The sequence below is a fragment of the Camellia sinensis genome, chromosome 6, assembly GCF_055761805.1.
Source record: "Camellia sinensis isolate YWXY chromosome 6, ASM5576180v1, whole genome shotgun sequence".
NCBI classification, from domain to species: Eukaryota; Viridiplantae; Streptophyta; class Magnoliopsida; order Ericales; family Theaceae; genus Camellia; species Camellia sinensis.
Genome location: NC_138966.1, coordinates 197,593,890 through 197,615,368, shown reverse-complemented (window position 1 = coordinate 197,615,368; position 21,479 = coordinate 197,593,890). Strand labels below are relative to the sequence as shown.

Here is a 21,479-nt window from a genome sequence, read left to right as displayed (position 1 = left end):
GGCTCCTTAGGCTTTGAAGAACAGCCTCCAGCTGCTGGAATGAAGAAGGGAAGGGTGGGGCTTGGTGGTGTAGTGTAAAATGGTGTAGGGTTGGAAGTATGGAAGCTTGGAGATAGAGAGGGAGAGAGATCCAATGCAAAGGGCTTGAGGGAATTTTTTTCTAACCCTTTTTTCAGAGCTGGCCAGCCAAGTATATCCACCGAAGAGGGGGAGAAATGGAGGGAAAAAGTGGGGGGAAAATGGATCAAGTTTCCCCCCCAAAAGGTTGTCCCCCGGATACAGATTTTTTGGGGGAAAAAAGTGCATAGCTGTAATGTACATGACCTAAGGATTATGGCCGGCCACTTATTGGGGCTGCAGGTGGCCGGCCGGCCACCTCTCATGGCCGGCCGGCCAAGGGTCAAAAGGGCCAAGTTGAATTAATGGCCGGCCACCACATAATGCTGTCCTCCCAGGTTCCCTCATCACAACCCTGTGGTTCAAAATTGCAAACTGTAAAACAGGAGAGAGAATAGGCCATTTTTAGGAGGGGTTCAAAAGGGTCAAGCAACATTAGTGGCCGGCCACCAACTTTTAGGGTCCTCCCATGTGTGTACATCATAAATATGTGGTTAAAAGTTCAAGAAAATGGTCCAAGGGTGGTCAACATTGGCTTGGAAGCAAGAAAAACGGGCGTCGGAGGGCGCCGGAGGATATATAACTGGTTGCTGAAACAATTGCTGGCCTCCCACCTTTCTACGGCCTTCCTAGTGATGAAACAGAGGTACCTGCCAAAAATGAACGAAAACCGATGCAAAACGAATGTTCGGGGGCCAAAACGCGCAGTTCGGGGCCCCGAAAACTGCCTGTTAAGCACCGAAAGTGGCACTCGACCACGAAGTGGGTCTCTCAGACCTCAGTGTCCCTCAAAAGGGAGTAAATAGGAAGTACGCCAAAAACCGGAGCAATAGGAGATGGTTAAGTGGTCCCGAACCGAGGCACACGGCCTGACGGCTCTAAAAACCGAGAACCGGGCTCCGAAATGGGCAAAATGGCCTATAACCACAAAATGTAGCCCACGGCCACTGAGAGATGGTCTACGGGACCTCTCCCTCGAGCCTGGTTCTCAAACCGAGGCAAGGCACAGAAGAGGGTTTGGAAATCCGGAGGCAGGGCTCACGGCCGTGACTCTGAGACTTCTAAACGAGCACACTATGCAATATCACCAAGCACTCAACTGGTGACGTGTGAGTCTCAAGGTCGGTCAAAATGGGGTATCTACAGGTATCTCACACTCAGGTCGGGATACACAGTCAAACCCTTCTCAGCCTTCCCGTTGGAGATCTTCTCTCGGAGGGATTCTACCTCAAGGTCACCTCCCTGTGCCTCTAACACTCGAGTCACAAGTGTAGGCTGCGCAACAATAGAAAACAAGGTCGCAGCCTCAACGGATTCGCCCAGAAGCAAATCAAACTCGCCAAGTGCACCCAACATCTCCCACTTCCGGATGGCTATACAAGCTACATCACTAATGGATTTCCTACTAAGGGCATCGGCCACAACATTGGCCTTTCCCGGGTGATAGTGCAACTCGAAGTCATAGTCCTCAATGAACTCCATCCACCTCCTTTGCCTCAAATTCAAGTCTCTCTGTGTAAACAGGTACTACAAACTCTTATGATCCGAGGATACCTCGAATCTCTCACCATAACGGTAGTGCCTCCAAATCTTCAAGGTAAAAATTACTGCTGCTAGTTCTAGGTCGTGAGTAGGGTAATTCCTCTCGTGAATCTTCAACTGACGTGAGCCATAGGCTACCACTTTCCCCTCTTGCATCAACACACAACCCAAACCCTCTCGTGAGGCATCACAATAAACCGCATAACCCAAACCTCTCTCTGGAATAATCAACACAGGAGTGGTGGTCAATCTAACTTTCAACTCTTGGAACGACTTTTCACAAGTCTCACTCCATATAACTTGACCCCTTTCCACGTCAATCTAGTCAATGGCGAAGCTAGCCTGGAGAAATCTTCCACAAACCGGCGGTAATACCCAGCTAATCCCAGAAAACTGTGGATCTCAAAAACACTCTTAGGCTGTGCCCAATCCTGCACTGCCTCTATCTTGGATGTATCAACAAACACCCCTTCCTCGGAAACCACATGGCCTAAGAACTTGACCTCTCCTAGCCAGAATTCACATTTCCCAAACTTGGCATACAGCCTATGGGCTCTAAGCAACTCGAGCACCACTCTCAAGTGTTCCTCGTGCTCCTCATTCGAAGGCGAATAAATCAGGATGTCGTCCACGAAGACGATTACAAAACGATCTAAGAATTCTCGGAATATCCGGTTCATCAAGTCCATAAACACTGCCAGTGCATTGGTGAGCCCAAAAGGCATCACCAGAAACTCATAGTGGCCATACCGCGTACGGAATGCCGTTTTTGGAATATCCTCCTCCTTGACCCTCAACTGATGGTAACCCGATCTCAAGTCTATCTTAGAGAAACAACGGGACCTCTTCAACTGGTCAAACAAATCATCTTTACGGGGCATAGGGTATTTATTCTTAACCGTAGTTCGATTCAATTTCCGATAATCGATACAAAGTCTTAAAGCATCACCTTTCTTTTTAGCAAAGAGGGCCGGTGCTCCCCACGGCGAAACACTAGGGCGAATAAAGCCCTTAACTAGCAACTCCTAGAGTTGAATCTTCAACTCACTCAACTCGGCTGGGGCAAAACGGTAAGGTGCCATGGAAATCGGTGCCGTGCTAGGCGCTAAGTCAATAGAGAACTCGATCTCTCGATGAGGTGGCAAACTAACAAGGTCCTCGGGAAAAACATCTGAATACTCGCAAACCACTCTCGGCAATACAGTCTGGGTCTCATCACACTCACTACTTATAAAGCTAGGGAGGAGACCACTGAGCTCACTCCGTCCTCGTGGATCATATACTGGTGGTAACACATTGCCAACGCGATCCCCCAAGAAATGGAAACAATCCTCGCTCAAGGTACAAACAGTGACCCTCTGGCGGTAACAATCAATAACTGCCCAGTATGACGATAACCAGTCCATACCCAAAATAACATCAAAACCCGACATAGCCATAACTACAAATGAAAATGGAAGTCGGCGGTCAGCGACCTCTATGTCGCACCATCTACACCTTTGTTTCAAAATCAATTCACCCCCTACAGGTGATACTACACAAATAGGAGATGCTAACTGTGCCAACTCCAGCCCTAAAACAGATGCAAATGTAACAGATATAAAAGAATGAGATGCACCTATATCAATCAACACATTGGCAACCGAGTTACAAAACAAAAAGGTACCTCTCACAACAGATGGAGCCGGTACTAGATCCTACGCGGTAACAACATACACATGCCCTGTAGGCCCCTGATCTACCTGCTCACCTCTTGGAGCAAAAGGCTGGTGTACAGACTGAAATGATGAAGCCCCCTGATTGGCCCTCGAGGCTTGAACAAACTGTGCTGGCTACGAACTCTGCGTCTGTCTCAAACCAGACGCACCGGGTGTACCACCCAACTGTGGGCAGAACCTCTTTAGGTGCCCTGTCTGACCATACTGGTAACAGGAGGACGACCGGCCTCTGCCCTGACTCTGGCTCTGAGGTCGAGCTGAAGATGAAGCTGCTCCCTGACCTCCTTCCCATTGCGGGCAAGCTGGAGACTTGTGGCCCAGCTGACCACAATTGAAACAGGTAAAGTATCCTTGGCTGCCTCTCTCAGAACCCGAACTCGGTACTGGAAAGGTAGATCTCACCAAGGCACTCTGGGGCTGCTGAGGGTTAGAACTCCTCTGCCTCCTACCATTTCCTTGGCCATCCTAACTCCTCTTACAGCCCATCATCCTCTCCTTCTCCTCCATCATAGTCTCCATATAGGTCGCGGCATCCATAAGACGCCCATACTCCCGAATCATGGATCCTCCAACTCTCATCTTGAGGCCATGCCTTAACTTCCTCTCAAACTCGATGCAACGGGGCTCCTCAGACGCCACAAGCTCAGGTGCGAACCTGGATAAGCTAGTAAATACGGCCTCAAACTCAGCCACTGATAAACTCAGCTGCTTGAGCTGACAAAACTAGTTCCTCAGCTTCTCCCTAATAGCTGGGGCTAAGACCTTTTCCTGGAAAGCATTTACAAAAGCCTCCCATGTACCACCAACACGGCCTCTCATGAACTTCCACCACTGACCCGCATCCCCTTTAAGCTGGAAAGATGCCAAGGTCACCTTCAATGCCCCGTCTTCGATGCCAATCATCTCAAACGTCTTCGTCATCTGCTCCAGCCACTCATCAGCCTTAAGTGGCTCCTTCGGATCCCCAACAAACTCATTCGGATTAGACCGGAAGAACTCTCTCTTCTGAAAGGAAAGCCCTGCATCAACAATCTGGGCCTGCACTGGATTCTCAGCTCTGAGAATGCCTATGGATTCCCTCATGGCTCCTGCTATCTCGCGGGCTAAGGCACCCATGGCCTGCTGACCCAATGGCTCGGCCACATTGGCCTGACCAACACCCTCCTGCTGCGCTAGAATATCATCCGGTATAGGCATTTCCTGCCTCCTAGGCCTACCTCGCCTACCACCACGTTCTCATCCTGACATGCTAATAAAGGTAATGAAGAACATTAGCACATTCACAAATGTGCCGAAGCTACAACACTCACGTCCTAATACAATGGACAACTGTAATTCATTCCACGTAAGCACATAATCACATAAGCACCTACGAATTTCATTTCTGGATAATGATAGTCCCAAAGCGTTACTAGAGTTTCGGTTAGAAACAGCATTGATCAAGTGGTTTTCCAACAAGACTCACAGAAACCCAAGGATCCAATCAACATCCTAGAAACTAAATCCCATACCCAAATAGTCACATAAACATGTTATCACATAAGCATATAACACTACATCTAAGTCTCTATCAAGCGAGACGAACCCATTGTGGTACTAACCACTTCCCGCGTACCCAAATTATTCGAACCCGGTACGCTCTGATACCAAGTTGTAACACCCTCAAAATAAACCCATTAATCATATATTCTTGCATAAGAGAATAAAGCATAATTACATTTCATCAGAGTATTCATTACAAAATGTATTACATGTTGACAACAAAAGTAAATGCCCTATGGGCTTACAACTTTCCAAGTCAACACTTGGTTACAAAAAGAGTGAGTACTAACTCAAACAGATAATAAGCCCTTGGCTTGATACACATGTAATACAAAAATGCAATCACAAAAGATGTCCCAGCCACTAAGCCTCTCAAACAACGTCCTTGGAGGTGGCATGCTACCTATACCTTAAAATGATGTCCCATATAGGGTGAGCCAACGCTCAGTAGAGATATGCTAAACATAATATGAGAAATAACTAAAACATTAACACTTGATAAATGTTTAACTCATATAAACCAACATTCAATACAATCCAGTTTCATAATCCTTCACTTAACAAAACTGAACTTGTAAACATGGCTCAGAACCTGGCCAAACAACTTAAGCGAGATTACATCTCAAGCCAACAATATTTCAAACTACCATTTCACGGAAATTGCGTCCGCGGGATTCGGCACCCATGTGAAATTATTTTCTTATGACCATTTTACGGAAATTTCATCCGCGGGACTCGGCACCCATGTATAGATGTTTTCGGATTGCTATTTTACGAAAATTTCATCCGCGGGATCCAGCACCCATGTATAGATATTTTTGGATTGCCATTTTACGGAAATTGCGTCCGCGGGATTCGACACCCATGTGTAATTATTTTCGAATGGCCATTTTACGAAAATTTCATCCGCGGGATTCGGCACCCATATATTCAAACCCTCAACTTGATTAGTTTTAATTCACCTAATCATCATGCAATGTCTACAACAATCAAGACTATCCTCCACCGATAGCCCAAAGCAGTTATTTCTAAATAGATAATAAATGCACCAACAAATATATTAACAATTTCAACAGTGAGTGATTAATGAATCCAACTCCATCATTCTACTACATAATGAGCTAATTTCATTATTCCCAACTCAATTTCATAATTCCATAATAAATGTCAGTAATTACACTAATGACCCAAATATACTAAAATATGGCATTTTTTCCCTTTTCTCAACATTGACCCAAAGATCCAAATATTAGCAACAACATCAATAATCTCCCTTTTTAGACCCAAAACACATATGTTTGAATCAAAGAACAAAACCCCTATTTCTACATTTTGAAACCCTAACATCCAAAATCACCCAACTCAACATTACATCAAAATGACCAATAGTTTATGTCAAAGACCATGGAAATGAATAGTTATCCCTACCTCAAGAGATGAAACCCTTCCCCGCTCGAACGTCAAACACAGACTCACGCTCAAGCGTCAAAACGCCCGCTCGAGCGTCGGATGCACACTCACAGAAGTTTTGCAGACGATGGTCCCTGCTCGAGCGTCAAACTCCCCGATCGAGCGGAGGAACAAAATCAAAGGGTCACGCTCAAGCATCAAAACTACCGCTCGAGCATACGAAGACCTGCAGAGAAAAATACTAGGAGATGAAAATTCACGCTCGAGCGTCAAAACGCCCGCTCGAGAGGAGAAGCAACAACAAAGGGCCCGCTCAAGCGTCAAAAGCCCCGCTCGAGTGTGAAGGCCAAATTCTGGGCATCAAAGCACAACCAACCTGTCTCAAACCTGCCCAACACAACCCACGACTCAAATACAAAGAGTAAATGATGGAAATGAGAATGAGACAACAATACATCCACGGAACCGAGTTCGGAATACAACAAATAAAGAGAGGAAAAACCAAGATCGCTATACAGTGGCTACAAAGCATGAGGTGCTTAGCAAACGAACCAACTTGAGGAGAGTTGTTCTAGCATCTTTCACATTTGCGCGTGACACCCCTATCCAAAAAATATCTTTGATTTTGCATTTAGAAAAAAAAAAATTCTTTTTTTAAGGTTATTTTAATTCATGAATGTTATGATCAGTTTAATTTTTTTTTTTTTTAATGTAATCTCATTCAATTGAATAAAAAATATGTAAAATAAAATTTCAAACTCAATATAATATTTTTGATTTCCAATTGAAATAATGCAATTTTTTATTTATTATTTTGTAGTCAATCTACTAAACCAAAATAAAAAAGGCACACAAATCACATTTTAACATTCGATGAAAATACCCTGACATCTTCTAACATATTAAATATAGTTTGACATTTGGAAATTATATCACGAACAACCTTTAGCATTTAGTTAAATCATAAACACTCCCATCCCTTAGTAAGAATACACAAACACTCTTTAACATTTTGTGAAAAAATCATAGGCACGTCCTCAACTTAAATAAATGTGTGAATATTAATTAAATTATTTATGTTTATTTCTATATTCAATATATACGTATGCATACATACATATAAAAGTATGGATAAATTATAAATACAACTAAGATTTATTAAAAATATAAATTTTTTTCACATTTAAGAAATTACAGTCCCGCCTTGAGGTTTTCAATCATATAACAAATAGTCCTTTCTGTATTTGTAATTTTCAAAACATGAAAGAAAATATATATTTTTGACAAAACTCATGAAGCGTATTTGTAATTTATCCTTAAATTATTTTAAAAGTATATTGCAACGTTTATAATGTAAAATAATAATTTTAATTATATCATACTATAAAAATATAACTTGGCAGCCTTATAAATATTCCTTTCCATTTTTCCTAATTTCTAATGAAAATTATTTTTTTTATGAAAAGAAAAGTAAAATTTGAAAGAAAAAAGATATGGATATACATATAGAACTCAAAAAGATATGATAAACACTAATTTCAAATATTTCAAATCTAATTATTAAAAAAATAAATGAAATATTTTACTCTCAATTCTTCTATTATTATTTTCCTATTTGACAATCTTAGAATCTTCCTTTCCATTTTTCCTAATTTTTTTAAAAAAATATTTTTTATGAAAAAAAGTAAATTTTGAAATAAAAAAGATATGGATATACATATAGAACTCAAAAAGATATGATAAATTCGAATTTAAAATTCAAATCTAATTATTAAAAAATAAACGAAATATTTTACTCTCAATTCTTCTATTATTATTTTTCTTACTTGGCAGTCTTATAATTCTTCCTGTCCATTTTTTCTAATTTCTAATAAAAATTTATCTCTTTTATGAAAAAGGGTAAAATTTGAAATAAAAAGGATATGGATATACATATATACTCAAAAAGATATGATAAACTTTAATTTAAAATATTTCAAATCTAATTATTAAAAAAATAAACGAAATATTTTACTCTCAATTCTTCTATTATTAGAGTTTTATTTCATTTATTTTTCCCCTTTTCAGATCATTCAACGGTTTGCAATTGTTGATTTATCAAATTTCTATTTTGATGCTACCAAAGATCGACTTTATGTTGGCTACATTACTTCGCATCATAAAGAACTATATCTATAGGCACTTCTTTTCTTACTTTACATCATAAAGAACTACATAATTCCTTGTGTGTGATTCCTTTACCACCTAGCCTATTGTAAAGCCCCGAAAATTTATAACATTATATAAGTGCATCAGCCAACATTCATTATAAGAAAATGTGTGATTCTTTAACCTTTACATCATAGATCATTAAAGTTTCTACAAAACATTCCCACATGTGAATTATACATTCAATGATATCAAATACATGAATTTATAGCATGTAGAATGTCAAATCCAAAGATAAATAAAATGCCCTCAAGGGCTTACACATTCCAAGGCTTAAGCCCGGTTACACAAAAATGGTCTCTCAGACCCAAACAGTTATAGCCCTTAGCTAACAAAAATATACCACAACAAAAAATAAGAGCCCTATGCTCCCAACACATGCGTCCACGCCCTAACTTGGCAGGATCACCACGTCCTTTCTTGCACCAAAATCCCATAGGGTGAGCATAAAGCCTAGTAGAGAATTCTTAACGAAATATATACATTTTATACAAGTCTCAAGGAATGAAATGCATATGCCATGTTATACTCCTTTGAAAGAAAATCACATTTGCTCATCTGTTGAAAACCATCATGTTCAATGATAACTTGGAATCTCAACAATTCAAAATTTACAATTTAAGTCAAAGGGACAGTAAATATGACTCAAGTAATCCCTAAGTTGGTGTCTGTAAATAGGCATAACTAGCACCAACCAAAACCCCACTTTACCGGTTGCTAACCGGAAGGGAAGTGATACCTCCTCTGCGCGTGTTTTCGGTCTTTCACCCCGAATGCTCAGGCCAACTTAATCAATATCATCTACACCTCCTATCCAGACTTACCAACGTATTTACCCCAAAATCCATTCCATGAAAACTTGTTTCACAATATTCATTTCTCAGTGCAAAAGTTTTCAAATTTAAATTCAAAGTTTAACATAATCAAATGAATCGATATATCAATGCGTTAATTTATAATGCAATGCAACATTCCTTCCATTTTCCATCCTTCAACACAATATTACCATTGCGATCAAAATTCCCAATCCTCTTTTCAATTCAATTTCACAAGATGAATATATATACTTTTATTCCAATTCATCCAAGGGATATTACATTTCCCACATTTTGAGCATTGTCAACAATTTAGTCATTTCAAGACTATATCAATATTTTCCGTTGTAGGAGTCCACTCCGAACTCTTAATGATGAACGGTGGATATAAATCATGTTTGTTTGGTTTATGGTACTCCGAATTGGTTGTCCCTTTTGACTATGGAAGGCCTTGGGCGAGGGTCTTAGCAGTCTTGGCTGGGACATAGTATTAGAAAATATAGTCCGTTCGACTTAGGTTGTTACCGGTCGTCTGCCTGAACTTCCAGCTGGTCAATAGGTCAACTGCAATTTTTTTTACATGTTAGGCATTTTTTTTTTAAACATTAATGTTTACTGTTTTCATTTCTTTTGTTAAGTAAAAATTATAATTTAATTTGTTTTATTATTTTATATTTATTTAATTTAAAAATTCCTGCACTAACAACTATCATCAAAACAAATACAATTTTACTAATCCCTTCACTATTAATCCCCTCACTAACAATTCACTCACTATCAATCCCCTCAATTCTACCTCTGAAAACAAACGGACTGTATATTGTTATGATACCTTTATTAACATAACTAACACAGTGGAATTCTTCAAGAATAATTTTACTCATACTATATTTTATTAAAAATACAAAAAGTCAAATGTGATTAATCGTCAAAAAAAAAATAATGATGTTTAAACATCCAATTATGTTTGGACATATATATTTTTAATAAGATTGTTAGTAAGATTTTAAGTAAATGCTTTAAAATTATTTTTGATTGTATATGTGGTTGGGAATTTTTTTTAATTGTTTTGTTTAAAAACAGTCTAAAAAAATAATTTTCATATTTAAAAATATCAAAAACAAATATAACGTAACGTTTGGTTTATTTTTCAAAACTCAGTTCTGTTTTTAAATTATGATTTAGTTGGAATATGTTAACCAAATATATTTTTAAAATACAACTTAAAATTCTTTTCAAAAGTCCTATCTTATCTTTTTATTATTATTATTAATCAATCAAGCAATCATTTTTTTTTTCTCTCATCTCTCCTCTTTCCTCTCACATTCTCTCACATTCTATATATCAATCAATAAAAAAAAAAAAATTACAAATCATTCCAAAACTATTTTGAAAACTCATAACCAAACAAATTTTTTCTTTTCAAATCATGATTCAAAAACTCAAAACACAACTCCATACTCAAATTATAATTCTAAAACTAAACCAAACAAACGAACCTTAAATTTTTTGTTTTCAAATAACAGGTTGCAATTGCAAAAAAAAAAAAAAAAAAACTGTTTCGGTTGACCAGCCGGACGTCTAGGGATGTCTGAGCAGACGACTGAGTAGACCCAATCTGCAAATTCAAAATTCAAAAACTCTACTCTGCCAAACATACATTGGAATGTATATTCAAATGTGACCTTGGAATCAATATTTGAAAACTTAAATCAAACATGACATTCAAATATAAGGGTGGAATTATGATTTGAAACTTCAACCGAAGTGTATTTGCCCCTCTTGAGTCCGTGTTTGACCATGACCACTAAAAAGACATTGAAACACAAATAAAGAACCAAAAAATGTTTGAAACATAAAAAATGTGACTTACCTTAATAAATACCAATATGCAACTTGAATAAAAAGATTGAAAAAGGTGTGTCGGTGCGTGACTTAGTTAGAGATTTGAAGCAATTTTCACTAGTCTAGTAAAAGGATATACAAAAGCCAAAATGCGTGTTATTCAACTTTGGTTGGTGGTGAATGAGTACCATGATTGTTGTGATTTAACTTATATAGTAAAAAATTTATTGGATTTTTATATTTGTAACATGTTATCTAAATTTTTTTTTTTTAATTTATAATTGAGAGAAGATTATGAGTATGTGAATGGCATAAAATAATATTTCAAGATTATCAAATAACTATTCCATGACCTGAATGAAGGGAAAAAAATGTGATGCCTCTAGAATTCAACAATTTAATGTACCAATAAAGATGTTTGATCAGGATAGCTAATGCATTAATTGTTGGAAAAATAATGATTTTTTGGTAACTTTAATGCAATATTAAAGTGGGTGTCGATCCTCAATTGAGGTGGATTAGAGTAGGTTTAGATTCTCTGTAATGAAATCTTTACACTACAAAAAGAATGATAAAAAATCATTAAGATTTGAATAAGAAATTGACTCATTAAATCTGCCTCATAAAGAAGTGTTGGAAAAGGTGGCTGCAGAATTATATACATTACATGTGTATAAAATGGGTGTAACTCCTCTATAATGATGACGGATTAAAGCCATCAATTGGGAGTTTTGCAAGTTTAATACATAATTCATTTCTACATTTGTGATGGGCCTTAATGGCAGGAGTATTTCCTCTCTCCTTCCATGTGTATTAAAGGAGACCCTCTCCTTCATACTTCAACACAAGAAATTGCTGCTCTTCCTTTCTTCATAAGTTTTTCAGTTTTATATTATTTTCTCCCTGTGAGAGAGTGCTGCAAAGTTCTGTTCGTCGAAACTACACAATCAGTGCATTGTTGTAGCTGGTCCAACCGTCGTATCTTGGGAGACAGACGTCGAACAACCTCCAACACCCAATCGGTGAGGCAGCGAATTTATTTTAAGGACACTGTCTAGTGCAAGCTTCGGTTTGCTTTCTTTTCCCATTTTATTTTGTTATGTATTTCTGTTATGTTCGTAATTTCCAGCATATGTACTTTGCTTCTGCAATTGTGATTCCTAAATATGAATCTATTTGTTTATTTAATTACACAATTTCTACAACATTAATTTGATAAAACTTTTTAAGAAAGTGATAGGCATTTGGTCTGTATTGTGCAGGGCCATTGTGCAGGGCTTTCACAAGAACTGTTCATTCATGTGAGATGAATTTGATTGGCTTCAAAACCATTTAAAAAATCTTCCTAAATTGATCAATATCTCATTGCATCATACTCATGTCTCCCCCTATCATTTGTCTATGTTGTGCTTTCCAGAAAATGTTACTATCCAAAAGAATTGAAAACAAAATATAATTCCTTCATGTTTCAAGAATTTGAGTGTGTTGATGATGATAAGTCAAAGGAAACAAGTTTTGCTTCCAGCACCTAAAATATGAAAACTAGCCTTTACATATACTTAAATTTGTTCAAACAAAGAAAAAGATTCTATTTAAAGCTTGCAAAAATTTATTTATTTTGGAAAAAAATTTAATTGTGACTGTAAAAATGATATATGCTGATAATTGTGATAGTGATGTATACATTTTTTTTTTTAATAAATATTCTTGTGGATAGCACTTGAACAAACATATTGTAATCATCTTCTATATTATTCTCTAATATTTATCAGTGCATTATTCTACAATTGTTTTAAACACTGATTGAATTGTACTCTATAATATTATAGAGTCTGAATGAATAAAAGAATATTTTTCTTGAGGTATGTGGACTGGTGGCCACATGATCTACAATCAACCACCTTGTGGAAAATACATTGAGATCAGTTGGCTTAACAAAAGAAGATCTTGGAATCAAAAACCCAAATCAGTTAATGTCATTTTCCAATTTGAATATTGTCCTAGCTAGATTTAGACAACCACTATAATGACAAGAAATAAAACCTTCATATCAACATCTCAAAATTTATTCATTTCATGATATAGATTATTCCATTTATTTATTTCTTTTGTTACAGGAAAATCCTTCTACTCACCCGCAAGTCCAAGGCAACGCCCTTTGCAGAGATCACCAAGGTGTTTTGTTGTCCATTCTGAGTTAAGAGATTATAACCTGGAAACTTGCCCCGACCTCCCAAGACAAGCTCCGCTTAAGTCAGGACTCGCACAGCAGGAGAGTATTGAACCCATACCAAGTGCGATGAAGCTTGGGAACTAGCTTCGACCTTAAGTCAGGACTCACACAGCGAAATAGTATTGAACCCACACTAAGTGCAATGAAATTGCTTGAGGCTAACCTTCTAACCAATTGTGCTACCGCCCAGGAGATTGGCCCAAGGGGGTTTTGAACCTGGGACCTAGGGGCTTAATCCCCTTGGCCTTTGCCAAGTTGCGAACCACCCTTGGGGTTAAATATTTTGGTTTCAATTTTTTCTTGTACTTTGATATAAGGAATGGAATATAGTTTAAGAAATCAAATGCAAGTCCTGTACACATGCTTGTTAGTGCAACTTATCAAAGTTATTTATAACTTTTTATTATGAAATTATGTACTATATTGTTTGGTTCAATTTATTTTTATAGCTTCTAGGCTTGTTTTGGGAAGGTGGAAATAAACAGTTTTTTTGGTTTATTTTCTTGCTTTTTGGTTTATTCACAAGATTATTTGGGAAGCATTAGCTTTTTGCTTATTACAAAAAAAATTTGTAAAAAGTAGAAATGTTATGTGATCTAAATAAGTCAATAAGTTAATAAGTTGGCTTATCACTCCCCAAAGTGAGCTTAAATATTTTTTTCCTTTTTTGAAATTTATTATTATATGGTGTTACATCATATGTAAAATTATAAATTTGTCATATTATCCTCATGCATTATTAATGTATTTTTGTATTTTTGTCAGAAGCCATATAGCCGAGAATATTTTGATAATTTCACTTGTTGACTTATTTCTCACTTTTCAAATGAATTTTTGATGAAATAAATTATTTTTTTGACTTTTTGGAAATAAGTCAAAAGTTTTGCTTTTTTCTTTGTTCCCAAGTAAGGCCTTAATTTGAGAAAAAGAAAAAAAAAATAGGGTTATTTTTAAAAAGTTAAAAAACAGTTTATTTCATCAAAAATTCATTTGAGAAATGAGAAATAAGCCAACAAGTTAAATTATCAAAATATCCTTGGCTGTCGAGAAAAATGCATTAATAATGCTTGAGGTAATATGATAAATTTATAATTTATAAGTGATGTGACTTTATAAAATAATATTTTTTAAAAAATTGCTCATTTAACACTTCACAAATAATTTTGTGAATAAATTAAAAGGTAAAAAAATAAATTAAAAAATAATTTTTTTTCATCTTTCCAAAACAAGCCATATTAGACAAATAAGCTTAACTATTTAGACATTGGAGAAGTAGGTATTTTTTACTTGTTCTGGCAAAGGTAGCTTTTAGCTCACTCAAGTCAAAATTATATTGTCAAAGTTCTTTTTTTTAGCTTGATTTCCCAAAATCAACTTCAATGGTAAATTCATGGCTAAATTATAGTTGTGTTGCATATTGTGCCACATTTAGTACAAAGTTTGACAAAACCAAACATGCCACATCAGCATAGTTGTTTCTGCTGATTATGGTGAAATGATTTATTGATTTTTGTTTCACCAAGAATAATGTTTTTCTTTTTTTTTTTTCTTTTTTTCCATTTTTCTACGTGTTGCATTTTTTACTTTTGGTATAATTAAAACAAAAATTAATAAAAAATATTTTTTATGATCAACCAAAAAAATACTTATTTGACAAAAAATGTTTTTCTTTTACAAAGTTTTCCAACCTAAAATCTTATCGATATCATCACACTTCTATCCATCCACCATCACTACCTCCCAACCACCATCGCTATCACTACCTCTACTTCTATTCCACTACTACCATCCCATAACTGCCACGTTCGACCACTGCTTGCCTCCCTACCACTAATACGAATACAACTATCAGTATTAAAGATGCAATCAGAAGCAAGAAAAGGTCTTTGGAAAAAAATTGTGAAACTTTTTTCTATCAAAATGATTTTGCATGGAAACATACAGAGCAAGACAATGGCAGTAATGCAAAAAAAATAAAATAAAATGAAATTAGACACTGAAAGAATGAATAAAATGACATTGAAGATGTTCTAAAGATGCAATCTAAGATTGCTACCAAACAAGCTTTAGCTTCAGCACTGGCATGAGAGAGATGGATTCATAAGAGCCTCAGCAACAGGAACCAGAGATTATAACCATGATTTCACATAAAATAATATCTATAGTTATGCAAAGATAAAAACTTGACGGTGGATATACATGTTTAGATATACATGTTTAGACATTGCCAGCCTGCATACCATCTGCCACAATCTAGTAGGGAGAAAAGAACAAAAAAAAAAAAAAAGGAAAAAGACACCGCCTCCTATGGAGCTTCATCCCCTCGGAAACTAGCTGCCTATCGAGTTGTCAGAGCACACAAAACCCTAATTGGTGACAGTGATTGCAGTATATCTATCTTTGGACACGGTGGACAAAGATAAATTTATTTGTACGGCATCAAACTCTTATAATAATTTAAAGTAGTGCACCACAAATGTTGAAAAAAGAGGCTCATAAGGAGCAGATTATTTAAATTAGATTAGATCTAATTCATACAGATCCTCTGAACTAAAGATGGAACAAGATCTACAAAGAAATTCAAGAAATGATCACTTCTATAATAGTAAAAGGAACGTTTCAAGGACTGATTACTGATTATTCAGAGCTTACTTAATTAAACGAGCTAATGTTGTTACCGTCTCCATTGGTTGGAAGTCTGAAACACCCGAAAAGACCAGCCTTTTTCCGTCGTGGGCTACTTCTCCCACTGTGAATGAAGTCTCTCAGGTTGTTTTGCTCCTGGAAAATCGGCTTTTCTCGTTGTTTTTCTTTTCATCCAATAGTTTCAGCAAGACGTAATGGATTTTTTGAACCTCCAATTGCAACCGTCCGATCTTTTCAGACCCTTTTCGTGCCTGTTCCAAGACTCTCTTTCTTTGGACATCCCCGGCCTCTTCCAACTCTGGTGAAGCATTTCCATCCAAATGCAATGGGCTCTCTTCGATATTTTGTGACAGTTGACCGTTGACCTCCACGAGCTGCACGATAGTTTCCTCAACTTCTTGTAACTGTTCCTTCACTGTCTCAAAATCAATGCGCTTCGCCTTTTTTCTCTTCTTGTTCATCTCCAATTTCCTTCTTAGGTCTTCTACTGTTATCATAGGGTTCTTCAGCATCTGAGTATCTGAATCGAGTCTCTCCAAGATCTTTTTCTTGTTCTGATCCTGATGTGGCTCAGGAACACACGTGGGTGCCTCTAATCTATCAACACCCAACTCCTTCTCAACTTGTAACTCTGAAGAGTGATTTTCATTCTTGTGCTCCACATGCTCAAACTCCTGGCACAGAGTATCATCCTCTGTTGGTTTATTTGCTTGCTTTTGTGACTCTTTGAGTGTTCGATCAAGACCACAGCCGTCCTCAGCAGCTTCCCATAACTCAAGCATCTGATCATCAGCCCCACGATTCCTGCTCCTGCTTATTCCATTCAACGAACTGTCTGAAACGTGATCAAACGGAATATCTTTCATCAGAATCCCATTCCTCACTTCAGAAATTTCTGGTTTTGTTTTCTGCAACTTGAGTCTGTCAACGAGCTCATCTCGAAGCTCCATCTCTGCCATTTGTTTGTCTTTTTTTAGACTGACACTGTAGTTGGATTTCAACTCTTCAAACTCTTTCAAAGCAGCGTCTAGCTTGATGTTGGTGTCTAAGCTTTTCTGCATCACCAGCTTTTTCTTCTCTTCTGGTGCAACCTGTTCAACTGCTTTCATCCTAGTCTGTAAATTCTGCAATTCTGGAATTCTGTTCGGTATCGCAGAGTTATGATCTTCCATCGGTTCTTGACAGCTTTTCTCATGATAATGAACCAAATTCCACATCCTGGAATATGTGCAAGAAAGAGAAGGATCAAGGTTTAGCTAAAGATTTTCTGTATTAAATAGAGCATTCAACTAGCACAGATGGACACAACTTGGTGTAAAAATTTGCGAGACGTGCACAGCTTGCTCGAGTTCTAATAAATTTCGAGTTAAAAAGAAAGTTCAAGAACAACAAGAATTCTCAAATCTCTCTTCAATAAATATTAAATGTTGGAAGGGTCTTAAGAGGCAAAGTAAAATGCAGTGATGTGATCTTAGTCTCCCATGTATTTAACAGTACAAAAGTCAACAATTAAATGGTATCAATCACGAAAATGTATTAGAAAAGGGAAAATGGTACACACAGAATTTTTATACAAAAAAAAATAAAACAGAATCATATGGCAGTGGTATTTTCAAAATCATGAGGCACAATGATGCGTGTTTGGATTTGAAATGAAGGACCATAAAAAGTCACTTTTGAAATCATGAGCAATGAGAGTTTTGAACAAAATTTTGTTTACACCATTACTTTGTGATACCAAACGAAAAAAAAAAAAATCAAAAAATTAAAAAAAATTTGTGATCGTTGAGTGAAACCCTTTGAAGGATACCAACTATTCAAAGTAAATATTGCAAATGCTATGAACACATACGCTAGTCTATAATGATAAAAAAAAAAACAAAATAAAAGATCTAATTTCACATGGGTTCCAATTGCCATCTAATGCAACTTAACTTTATTATCGACATGGTAAAGTAAGTCCAATTCCTAAAAGTAAAATTTGTATATGTAATGTTAGTTGCATTCAAAAAACATCAAATGTGTGGATGACATTTAGAGAATCTTGCCAAGTTGATTCAGGATTAAAAAAAAAATACTTTTTGTGGTCAAAGTTATACTAAAGAACATACCTTTTGTTCTTGATTGTCAGCAACGTTAAGCTCTGGCAAAGAGAGGATATTGTGCTCAAGTGATGCTATGTTATCACTCAGAGAATCTATGGCAGGAGCATATGCAAATAACCGAGCCTTAAGGCCTCCAATTTCATCATCCAGTTCATTATCTTGACCAATTTCAAGAGCCTTGAACACTTGATATATACCCATCCTTAGCTTTTCAATTTGATCTAACAAGAGTCCTGCTTCCACCTGCTGCTCAAGATTTTCACTCTCCAACTCCGAAACCAGTTTCTCCGTCAATTTGGATGCCTCAACATGTTTCTGACACTCCACCAATAGAGTGTAATTCTTTTGTTCCATGTCTTGTATAAACTTCTGTAAGACAAAGATCTCAAACTGGACATTCATAGCTTTGTCAAGTTCTTCTTCGAATTCTTTCTTCCTCCACCTAGTTTCTTCTTGAAAGAGTTGGATATGGTTTTCCAAACAAGCCAATCGTGCCCCACTTGACAATGCAAAACTTGCCCGCTCTTGTTTTTCTACACCTAGAGACACCTTTAGTTCTTCCACTTGAGATAGCGTGGATTCTTTCTCCTTCTCCATGCTAGCGTATTTTTGTTCCAATACTGCAAATCTCATTTCCAGGTTTTCTAGTCTCCACTCAACGTTGTCCAATTGAACAACCAAAGTACCTCTTTCAGCAATAAGATTAGACTGGTCATTATTCAGCGACTTGCAGAGTTCTTCTAAGCTCTTTGATTTTTCCCTCAGACCTTCAAGTCCAACATTTGCACCAAAGAGGGAATTCTCAAGAACGGTGTTTTTCCCCAGGATCTTCTGCATATTCTCAGTAATAATTTGTAACTGAGACAGAAGGGCTGCTTTATCAGAAACAAGAGCAGATTTTTCACCATGGAGAGATTGGCAAGACTCTTGCAATGCCTTGACATTTGCTTGTGACCCTTTCAACTCACTGCTCAAATCTGACAGCGAACTCTCCAAAACAACATTCTTTTCTAAAAGTTGTTCCATGTTCTCCAATTTCTTGAAAAGAGCTTCTTTATCATCTCTGTCCTCCTTGCAAATCTGTCTCAGCTTTGGGTTCTCATCCTGCAAATATCTCACGGATGACGCAATACATTCTGGGTTCAAACCAACTGACTCCACTTGCTCCATTAAAGCCTGATATCTCTTATTCAAGTCCTTGATTTCCTCTTTCAGATGAGAAATCTCTTCCAGGAGGGAATTAGTTTGACCCATTTGCAGTCCAACCTCCTCCTTGAGTCTTTCCTTCATCTCCCTCAATTTAAGGATTTCACTTTGCTGATTCTCCACTGAAATGGCGAATGATGAATTCAGCTCATTCATGTTCCTATTCTCCTCCTTAACTTGCCGAATTTCTTCCTCCCAATCATGTTTGCATATTTCCAAGTCTTTCAACATTTGAAGCCCATTTTTAAGCTCCAATGCTAAAGCATTCTGCTCCTGTTGAGATTGAGAGTGCAAATTCTGCAAAGTTTGGGGAGTGGCTTCAACTTGCACGAAACGCAATTGCTCATCTTGTACACAAGCCTGAAGCTTTTCCAACTCCTCGTGCTTCTCAGAAAGCTGTTGATCTTTCATTGCTATCTTCTTCACTAGATTTTCTGCCTCTAACCGCAGGGATTGATTTGATGTCTCCAACAGAACACACTTTTCTTCAGCACTCTTGAGCTTTGCAATCTCAATCAGAACCACACTGTTAAGGCATCTGATTTCCTCTTGAGCACAAGAGAGTTCACTCTCCAACTTAGATATTTTCTCCAAGAAATGCTCATACTGATGTGGCATTTCAGGCGTGTGACATTCACGTTCATGTGCTGAAGATCCCGAAGGTGAATCATCAGACAGTACAAACGGGACTTGGTTAGGAAATGCTTTTGCCATGGTTCAATCAGCCTGGCGGAGCCCCCCCGTTGTGTGATCATACCTTTCCGCCAAGGCACGGTACGCTCGGTAGAACTCCTTAACCAGTTTCATGAGCTCAGGCCTTTTTTTGTAGTACTTTCTGCCCTTCTTGCAAAGGAATCTGCATCTTCTTCAATGAGCTTGATCATTGCTTTGACTTTGGCATCCATATCTGTTCGGAAAACCACATTTGGAAGAGTTAATATTGTGGCCTAAAAAAAAAGCTTTAAAACAGGCCCTCAAATATTTGGGACACTTCAAATACGATTTCAAACAGGCTGAAATGCATTTATTATTATTAAAACCGGGGAAGCATTGGGACCAATTATGACTGGAACTTTTATGACTGTTAAAAACTGAAGACAGATGGATCAAATGACCATTAGATCAATTTTCTTAGAACGCACTGAGGTGATCTACGTACTCTTATCATTAATGAATGCAAAGCGTCATATGAAAAAACATACAAACTAGTAGGCAATGATATGAAATACAAGAAGCAACTTACTAGACTTCTTGGAAGAAGAGTGTCATTCATGCTGATTTCAACTTTGTAACAAGGTAGTAATAATAGTATAGAAAGTAGGAAAAGATAACATTCGAGGACATTTTAATGCTAACCCATAAACCAAACAACCGCTAATTGTCATGGACCAAGGCCAGAATAATTTATCAAAAGAAAATCAAGAATTCCATATAGGTTGCAAAACCTTAGGTGGGAACCTATAGCATGGAAGCCATACCGAAAAACTTGAAAAATAGAAAAAGTAGCGAATACGACTTCAACTTGACACTAGCATTGTCAGCTCTTTCTCAGCTTGAAAATGAGATACATCCCTATCTAGGAATAAATGGAAACTAAGAATTGAGGAAGGAAGCACTATCACGAATCATATTTGCATGGGAAAAAGGTTAAAATTTGAAACCAAAACAGTAATCCCAATGCCTTGGTTTAAACTGTATTATGAGTTACTCCGCATAAACATGTTTCTAAAACTCGATTCTTGGTTTGAACCACATAATCGTGGTTCTAGAAGAGAAATATCACCTCCAAGTATGCAACTTAGGTATTACCTTCTAGGTCAAGGAACCCTAACAAAGTTCACTCACACTTAAGATCACGAGATTCAATTGCAAACCTACATCGTATATTACTTGTATGCTAATAGAGTTTAATCAACTCTACTCAAAGTTGAGTAGTTGGCACAATGGTATCCTTACTTGCTAAGGCTATTTTGATTCAATAAATGCAACCCCACGAATCAAATTTTTTCTTGGAAAAATTATCAATAAGTCCTATTTTGCTCTCAAGATTACTATTGAGTCCTATCAAATTTTATTTTGGACAAATAAGTCC

At 37.1% G+C, this 21,479-nt stretch overlaps 1 protein-coding gene across 1 annotated transcript; it reads right to left on the bottom strand.

The window, feature by feature from the left end:
• Positions 1–16,195: 16,195 nt before the first annotated feature.
• LOC114269116 (protein NETWORKED 1A-like) lies at positions 16,196–20,101 on the bottom strand. The gene is made up of 2 exons (XM_028210383.2): positions 18,188–20,101; positions 16,196–17,332 (listed from the first exon to the last, which is right to left on the bottom strand). Exons 1-2 carry the CDS (start codon positions 20,099–20,101, stop codon positions 16,196–16,198), a joined length of 3,051 nt encoding a protein of 1,016 aa, XP_028066184.2.
• Positions 20,102–21,479: the final 1,378 nt, after the last annotated feature.